The 9,825-nt window shown below is 31.0% G+C and overlaps 1 protein-coding gene and 1 long non-coding RNA gene across 2 annotated transcripts; one reads left to right on the forward strand and one right to left on the reverse strand.

Annotated features, from left to right (window-relative positions):
* Positions 1–13: 13 nt before the first annotated feature.
* Positions 14–3,744, reverse strand: LOC114577683 (DC-STAMP domain-containing protein 2-like). The gene is made up of 12 exons (XM_062083996.1): positions 3,596–3,744; positions 3,253–3,534; positions 3,031–3,181; positions 2,778–2,937; positions 2,434–2,697; positions 2,150–2,363; positions 1,762–2,077; positions 1,368–1,675; positions 970–1,296; positions 820–895; positions 219–705; positions 14–141 (listed from the first exon to the last, which is right to left on the reverse strand). Exons 1-12 carry the CDS (start codon positions 3,742–3,744, stop codon positions 14–16), a joined length of 2,862 nt encoding a protein of 953 aa, XP_061939980.1.
* Positions 3,745–5,216: 1,472 nt separating this feature from the next.
* On the forward strand, positions 5,217–9,682 carry LOC133667221 (uncharacterized). Its single transcript, XR_009832516.1, has 2 exons — positions 5,217–5,777; positions 5,939–9,682. It is a non-coding gene; the product is annotated as an uncharacterized LOC133667221 (long non-coding RNA).
* The last annotated feature ends 143 nt before the right edge of the window (positions 9,683–9,825 follow it).

Below are 9,825 nucleotides of genomic sequence, written 5' to 3' on the forward strand. Positions count from 1 at the left end.
ATAGACAATTTCATCATCTTATATTGAAACGCACTTGAATTGTTACGTCGTCCCTTATTCTTTGTGCCTCCACATCTTTAAAAGGTATTCTCCGTTTTACAATCTCTGGAGGTTCCTCTGGAGGTTCTTCTTCTTGATATTCTAAGATAATTTAAAACAGTTTTTTTTTAATGAAATTAGTAATCTAATAAAATATATATTTGAATTTATGTTTTTACCGAAACTAAGAATAGGCTCTACTGGTTTTTCAAGTGGTTCCATTACCGGTGGTGGCTCTATTGGTGGTTCTAGTGGTGGTGGTTCGATTATTGGTGGTGGTTCGATTATTGGTGGTTCCTCTATTGGCGGTTCCTCTACTGGTGGTTCCTCTACTGGTGGTTCCTCTACTGGTGGTTCCTCTACTGGTGGTTCTTCTACTGGTGGTTCTTCTACTGGTGGTTCCTCTACTGGTGGTTCCTCTACTGGTGGTTCCTCTATCGGTGGTTCTTCCTCTATTTCTTCTTCCTCTATCGGTGGTTCTTCCTCTATTTCTTCTTCCTCTATCGGTGGTTCTTCCTCTATTTCCTCTGGTATCATCTCTATTTCTTCTTCCTCTGGTATCATCTCTATTTCTTCTTCTTCTGGTATTTCTTCTTCCTCCGGCACCTCAATTTCTTCCTCCTCTGGTATCTCTATTTCTTCCTCCTCCGGTATCTCTATTTCTTCCTCCTCCGGTATCTCTATTTCTTCTTCCACAGGTATTTCTTCTTCTTCCACAATTTCTTCCACCTCTTCTTCCACTGGTATCTCTTCTTCTTCCACTATTTCCTCTTCTTCCACTATTTCCTCTTCTTCCACTTCTGGTTCTTCAGGCTCAGGTATCATTGGTATTAATGGTTCGTCAATTTCTGAATCTCTAATATTTTAAAATTATTGGGTAATATTGACTGATAAATCGAACGAAGATATTTTTATTATTAAACGATTTACTTCTCCTCGCTCATGTCGGTCAAATCACCATACTCCACCGGCATTCGACAAATTGTGCATAATTTCTGCAAATCCGCGAAACACTGCGTGCAATACAGACCAACGCAACCAGGTGTTGGGCATTTGATATGTGGTTCGTGCTCAGGACGTTCGATCGCGCCACATAGAAGGCACGCAGTTTGTTTTAATGGGAATAACGTGTTCAAAAATGGACACATAGCCCACAATTTCTCCTTTAATGTCATTTTTTCGACGACTTCGTCTCCGCTCAAACCGAATTTTCGCCGCAATTGACGTCTAGCGAACTTCAAGAAACTTACTCTTGACCTAGTCGTGTTTTTTACAGAGAAAAGTAATTTAATTCTTCTTTCTTTCAACAATAAAAACGAGAAGGATACCTGATTATATGATTGTACAACCAAATTGCCCTTTGTTTCGCTCTGTCAGGATAATATTGGCACATGACCACTTGTCTTAATCGTAAACCGTAAGGTTCAAAGAAAGTTATCAGCCAGCATAAAAGTATTATAGTGATGATTTGGACATATACATCCGTATTAGGAGGTATAGGATCCGGAAGACAAAGCAAGGTATCTATTTCCGCTTCATTCTCATGAGGTGTAAACGATTTTATGATGCTTCTATAAAGTTCAGCTAAATATCCATCACCGGCTACATGAATAGTTATCACAGTTGGTCGTTCCACCTAAAAATTATCGTATAACAATATATATGTATGTGTATATATATATATATATGAAATAATGGCAATAATACAATTCGTTGTTTTACCTTACTTTGATATCGTCCATAGATTTGGATCATTTTTAATAACCAATAAAGACTATAATCTATCGCCATGAAGGTGATAAGTTTCATCGTCGCCATGCTTAAAAATATTAAAGATCTAGCTAATTTAACCCTTTCGGGCTTGATCAACTTAGTAGATGTTAATGATGCATATCTTCTCTGTTCTCGCGGATTGAGCGGCAAAACTGTCTCTTTCTCTTGTCGCGCTCTTATCAAATCGATGGTACGTATATCATTGGTTATGTATCGATTATCGTAACGCTCGCTGGTTAACCATTTGTAACGATAATGCAATACTCTGGAAATACGCGGTATGTATTCGCAGTTTTATAATGTTCTTACGGATGTAACGATTGTAGTATTTTCATACTTGAGTATTACGAAGAAAAAGAAGAAGGTGGTGGCCAAACTTAGAATATCGAAAATTGCAAATATTCTGTCGGTTCTCGATCGTATTTCCTTACCAATATTCGTAGTCACTTCTTTTATCGTTTTGGTTTGATTCGTTTCGAAATGAAACGAATGGGAGAACTTAACTTTAACGTAGAACATCGCTTTCATGTGCATTGTAAACTTTTTAATCTCTACGAACAGTCATCGATTGAATCGATCTACGAAATGATCGATTAAAGTTTATTCGAACATTTAACTCACTGTTTCGTACGACACCGACTACAGCGTCGGAGATATAAGAGACAAGCATGCAAATAAAATCCAATGGTTTCACTATGTAACACAGAGTACTGACTATATAAGTTATATTGCAAACCACGCCGAGATACGGCCCCAATTTTGCTTTGCAATCGGCCACCGCACCTTCAAAAACGTTTTGACACCTCTCGAAAGGTGTGCCCAACTTTTTATTACACATATTTATAATACTTCCAAGCCATTGAAATACCGAACTGATAACTCTAACTAAAAGGAGAGATAAACTCTAATAATAAAAGGTTTTGTATAAAGTAATTATGCATATAATATGTTGAATTTATACTTACGAATACTGAGAACGATCCTTTTAATCGCAATTAGAGTTTGCTTTATCTTTTTTACGACTACTTTCACTGACTTTACAACTTTCGATATTGCATCTCGTAGAGCGTAAAATGGCTGCTTCGCTAAATCCACCACGGTCTTTATCGCTTCTTTTAACTGTTCCTAAAACACAAACGAACTTCTCGCGATCGATTATACATACATACGATCGATTGCGAGTCAAGGATTAAATGGTGCAAGGAAGTATTGGCATACTTGCGCACAAGACAATGATTCTGAGAGTATACCCATGTTGTGCAAAGTATTTTTCACCGGTCCAGTTAAAGCTAAAATAAACGCGTACGCCATTAAGGCTTGCTTTCCTCGTCTTGAGAACAATTGTGGCAATAATAGAAATACAATGCAACTGAAATATCGTTGAAACAATCAATTGATGAATTTCAAATGAATTTACGAGAAAATTAGGTACAGACGTACCGAACTCGAAGAGAAAATGCGAGACCAAGGGTGAGAATCGTTCCTATTATCGTACAAAGGAATGTTGCGGACGATAGTTTGAAATGCAATTGGAAAACGAAAAATATGAAAAAGATATACGTTAAGAATATTCCACCAAAAAATCCGATAAAACTTTTGAAAACATAATTTTCCAATGTACCATCGGTACGAATCGCAATTATTTTTTTATACGTCCAAGAATCTTCTCGAAAAAGATAAGTAAGGATTTTTTTACCCAGAAGTCTAAACTTCTTTCTAATCCTGTTTCCAAAAATAATTACGATAGGTATGAAATAAAAATTATTATCTTATAAGGTCTAACCATAATTTTCTTCGGCGAATTCGCTGTTTTATTGTAAATCGATGTTCGCCACTTTTCCAAATATCAATCGACGTCAATTTTTCATCTTCGTAAGCTTTCCTTACTTTTTCTAAGTGATTGGCATGCAGTATCAATTGGAAAAATGCCATAATGGAATTGTATTTGATAAATCACTCTTTAATTGAAAGTATAATTTTATTTCTTTCTCTTTTATATTCGGATAAAATATACACTATATATATATTATTGTTATCTTCAATTTTACTGATCAACATTCTTTAAATTATTGTATTTTTATCATATTTATCTATCCATTATCTATCCATTTATAACAATTAAATCTTAATTAAATGTCTAAAAAAATTTATTTGTTATGCCCTCTATGTTTTAGTCACGATAAAATTAAGAATCGTATGCAATCTGGCCATTATAAAAATTATCCTTTACCCTAGCCTTTGTTAATTTTTAATTTTATTACAATTAAATCAAGAAAAATTTTCCAATTATTATTATTTACTCGCGTTTTAAAAAAATAAACTGTACACAATGCGAAAATATTTTTTAAAATTTAATACATCGAGAAAACGGTTTTTCTATATTGTAAAAAACACCGAATATTGTTTATGGTCGTATCGGGATTTCGTGGTTTCAACAAAATTTGGAATAACGTGCGTATTTCAATATAACGCGTAAATTAAAGTGGAAAGGAAACCAAACGCGCCGCGCGGCGTAATGTCATTCGGTTATCGAACTTTGTCGAGGCAAGACGTATCACCTTTATTACGGCGCGTAACCTCAATTGCGTGCTTTTTAATGATTTTATCGATATTCTATTACAGTTTATACACTTCTGTTAATTTTTTTTCGCCAATGCGCTTTTATTTAATGACTTTCACGTTATTAAAATTTTTTACATTAAATATTATCAAAAATCTCTTTGTTTTTTCTTTCTGTTTTCGTTTATTTATCGTTGAGGTTACTTTTTAGCTCGTGTTACAAGATTCCGAAATAGAATTTGAGTTCAATGCTTGTTACATTTCGATGTAATTGATTTTAATTTGATATAGATCATATTATATTTATTATATTTATTTTAATTGAATCTTATATTTTATTTTTACAGATTATTCGTTGAATGCAGGAATGATTTTGCAACAATAGAGATTCATGGGTACATGATGATTCGATTTACTTTTTCATACGGATGTGGTAACACTTTTTTATTTAATATTAACAATAATTCATAATACGATATATCAAAAGATAATTCTATGTAATTTATTGAAAATACTGAGATGAAAAAACTAAAAAGTTATCCGTATAATCCGTGTAATTGATATCATTTTTAAATTTTTTTGAATTTAGATTCAGATTTTTATTTTATTGTATTTTAATAGCAAATTCTTTATTATAATTTATTATAATAATTTTTATTATTTTCAAGTGATTTTTAAGCGATTATTCAGATATGTTTTTAACATCAAATATAGTTTTTGTACATTACATTATGTTTATTATTTTATTTTTAATTTCAATAAATTGTTAACTATCGCATAAGCAAATTTCTTCAAATATTTATAAATCATGATAAAATTTGATTGTGATAACAAATTTATTATTCTTGAAAATTTATTGCATTACATTAAATAATAAATATTTGGCAATATAAATAAATACATTTCAATTCACAAATAATATTTTAAATATATACAATTCATTTTTTAAATAGAATTATAATTTACATTCTTTTATCAATGGAAAATAAACAATAATTAGAAGTTTTAAGGAAACAACAATATTTTTTCTTAATTAATAATTCAAGGAAAAAGAAAATATAAAAAAAACATGAAAATATTTTATTTCTTTTTCGTATTACCTCTTTCCCCGGTAAATGATCTTTAAATTTCAGAGAATGTTTGTGATCGCGCGCAATGCGATCGTAGAGTCAGTGTTTATTGCGTAATAGTATTTTTAATATTTTTTTAGAGCATAATAGCTTCAATATTAAATTTTATTATAACAATTATACGCGAAAGTAGAGTTTGTTTGCCGATTATGCAACATGAACGCGATAATAGCTTCTTATTTTTTTATTTTTATTTTTCTTCTTGCAAATATTCGTTTTCGGTAGAAGGTAGAATCAGTGTCAACAGTATAAAGCGATCATCCATCACGCGAAGAGGTAATTATCTTTGTATAATTTTTCATACTTTCCATTTCCTTATATTTCCTTTTATTCCTCGTATTTCGTTTTAATTATTAATTAAGGAGTAAAGGAAAATGGATATTGAATTATCGATATGAAAAATTTAAATTTTATTTTCACGCTTCATTTTCTTTCAGCCTTGACATCCTCTCGCGAGTTCCTCTTTGATCCGAAGCAATACACGTCGCATCTAATGGTGAGTCGCATGCATTTATGTTCCTCTGGTCACTCAATCATGTCGTAGGATGAAAGATCCAAATCGACACGGGTGACTGGTTGTATACGTAGAATTTTGCACGAGCACAGTGAACATGGATATTTATTATATTCGTGAATAGTAACATATCTCTTTTTGTGTTTTATTTATTAGTTCAGGATAGGGTCTTCTTGCACGTCGTGTTTTTAGATATTAATATATAATATATAATGATTAATTTTTTATTAATAGCAACAATAAATCAATAATATTTATTGACAACAATGTAATGTTGATAATTAATTTGAATTATCATGAATTGAAATTATGTTTACTAAAGTTATTTATAAAATCAAAATATATTCAATATGGATATTTGCAACATTCATAAATAAATGTACGTCTTTAAATAAAATGAGGAGATAATTTCGATTAAGTGTTTCGTAGCAGAGAAATCGGATACCCTCCGACTTCGTTGCTGTAAAAATTAAAATTTATAAAACAATGATAATGATACGTTTAATCTATGATTATAATTATAAATAAACGTGTTATATTAGTATAACTTGAGATATGAAAATATCAAAATTTAATTCGTTTCGTGAAAGATTTATTCAATTTCATGTGCAAGAAGGACGCTTCGCGACAGGTAGATTTCAGAATCAAAGCAACAAGTTTTTTAACATTGCTTTAATAATTTCGAAAATTTGCATTGATAAAGAAATCGCCTGAGGGTTTTCCATTAATATTTGACTTAAATTTATTTGCTTTCGTTAAGTTCAATCTTTTGATATTAAATTTTCATTAATTTACCAAATAAAGTAGTATTATAAAGTTTGAATTATCAAAATTTGTGATAAAATAATATATACAATATATTTTAACCCGTTAGATAAAAAAGCAGTACTAATATATCTTTTTAGCTCAGGATTTTCAGATTTAACCCTTTCCATGTCTATTGCCAGGATCTCATTCACGTGCCCAGGTGCTACTTGGATGAGAGAAAGGCGATAGGTATGATGACCATAATTCATAAGCTAATGAACAATTTCTCAGCGACTGACGATGCGTTAGTGTATCGTGCACGATGTATTTTCCACATTGTGTATGTGTGATTAGGCTGTGGAATTGCGTCGTTTCAAAACTATCAATCCAATCACTTGAAATGATTAAAATATTCATAATTATTAATTAACAATTCACAATTTAAATAAAATAATATTATCTTCGCTATTAAATTGCAGATTACAAACGATAATGTTATCAATTCTGCTATTAAATTATAATAATAGTACAAAATAATAATAATAATAATAATAAATCACATAATCCAACCTAATTTCTTTAAAAGGTACACATATTCTTTCAATATTCCCGATTACAATTAAAATTAGACAGGAGCCTTTTGTCTGTTACGCAATGGTCGCTAGCCATCGTCAGTCGATTTCAGGAAAAAGGTACGTAAAGTTAGAGTGTGAGAGAGAAGTATGCCAAGCTCGGGTGTCGGAGGCGTCCCGGGACGTTTTCCCTAGTGTAGGCTTTTGCGCCCGGGTGTTATGCGTGAGGATCGTGTGAGAGTGTGTTGGTATGCGTGTTTTGCCATTTTTTTTTAAATATAGGATTAGGTAGGATAGGTAGTATACTTCTGGTGTGCCTGTTAATTGTAAGTAGGTAGGGCCGGGCAGATTGTCACGGTCTCTGGTCGGGTAGGCGCGTTTTCGCGTGGCAATCTGTTTCAGGAAATTTAATTTGGAAAGACGAGAGTGGAGCTGGAACGAATGGAGCATGCCACTCGTCTCTCTGGCTTTGCTCGTTCGACTTTTCGAATTTCCGCGGTCGCGGTCGCGAGAAGTGGTCTCGAAACGAGCGTTGCGCTCGAGATTCTGTGCATGTACGAAGAACGATTGTTTCATGTGCATTTAGCTCCCGCGGTTTAGTCCTTTTTTTTTCTCTTTTTTTCTGTGGTTTGCGATTAGTGAATCTCGAGCCTAGATTTTAAGTTTCAGCGGGCATTGCGCCCGAAGGAGGAAGACCGAAGAGGCCTCGACAAACTGTCACGAAGAGGGGCTGCAACGAATGGCTTCTCATCTTTTGGATCTTTTTTTGGGTCCAAAGGATGGGAAGTCATTGTTACTATTTTGTCACTGTGCTCGTTTTAGTAATATGTAGTAATTGTTGTTGTGCTGTCCGATCTGGCCGATTTGCATGCCGGCCCATTATCCAAATCCAGTCATCGTGGGCATCGCGATTTTTTATTAGGGTTGCGATTGATTAATAACGGGTTGAATTAGTGTTGCGTTAAAATGAGAATCGCGTTTGCATTAGTGTTGCGAATTATAAAATATTACGGCTTTTTTTGTTATAAATTATTATATAGTTTCTTTTATAATAAAATATCTAATAATAAAATTTATATCTTTTGCGGTTAAATTCATTTTTTTATTTTTAACGAAACTATTAACTTTCTTTAGTCAGGAATAATAATTTCAATTGAATTCGTTTTAAAAAGTAGTGTTGCGTTAATAAATAATCGCGTTTGTTGAAGTAGTGTTGCGAATATTGAATGCCCCAAATTTCTTCCACTGAGATTGTGGAAATACTTATGTTCCTGTTCGTTCCTGAATCATCTTGAGTGGCTAAAAAAGCTACTCGGGTGATAATACGAGTTCAAAAATGGGAAACACCCGATTTACATTCGGCCCATTATCTAATCATCATGAGTAAGTTATAATTTTAAAAAATTATAATTTTATTTTTTTATGTACTTGTAAATTGTTATTTTTTTGTTTCTGAAAACAAATTAAAACGGATATTTTGATTTTAATTGATTTTTCATCTCAGTATTTAAAATAAATATTACAATTTTTTAATTTAAATCCAAATTTAAATTTTTATTTTTGAATTTTAAATTGAAATTTTAATTATCTTAAATTTTCATAATTTTTATATTAAAAAAATAATAAAATAATACGATTTCAAGTCTAAATTTTGTTTAAACACTAATTCAATATAAAAGTTTGTTACAGGTTTATTAACTTTTAGAAGATATTTATTATATGGGTACATCTATTTTATAGCATTTTAAAAAGATATATATAAATATCATGATTAATAAAGAAATGATATGAATAGTAGAAAAGAAGTAAAATATTTGCCAAAAAATTAATCATATATATGCTACAGAATTTGATTAATTTTTTTCTAGTTTAATTTTGTTTTAGAAATCATTATGAGATTAACAAAAGAAGATTTATTTTTCATACAATATCCCATCCCTTTTCCCTTATCAGATTTAAATTTTTTACAGGTAGGACATAAATATAAACAAATGAATTTATTTTAGGAAGAATGTGATCAATGGAAAAAGAATTCATATGTAGAATATCCTATTTCTTTTTTTTTTATTTAGATTCTTTAGTTTAATATATTCTTATATGTGTAGATATAAAATCTATAATCTTTAATTGATGTACCAATCAATCTTTAATTGATATACCAATATTTATAATATTGGTATATATATTGGTATAATAATTTTGATGTATATTATAAGTAAGTATATAATATCCTTTAAATTTTTATTGGATAAATTTTGTAAATATGTTATATAATATTGTGTGTAATGTTGTGTGTTAATTGTGTGTTATGTGTGTGTGTATAAATTGTTTTAAGTCTGTTTCAAAAATTTTTATAAAATCAGCAAAAAGATGTAAGTATTTCAAAGTACATCAAAAATATAATCAAGCTAATATATATTTATTCCTTACAATATCTCCTCTCTTTATTCCCTTCATATTATAGATATCTATATAAATTTAAGAAAACTAG

This window comes from Apis cerana, linkage group LG13 (assembly GCF_029169275.1).
Source record: "Apis cerana isolate GH-2021 linkage group LG13, AcerK_1.0, whole genome shotgun sequence".
Classification (NCBI taxonomy): Eukaryota; Metazoa; Arthropoda; class Insecta; order Hymenoptera; family Apidae; genus Apis; species Apis cerana.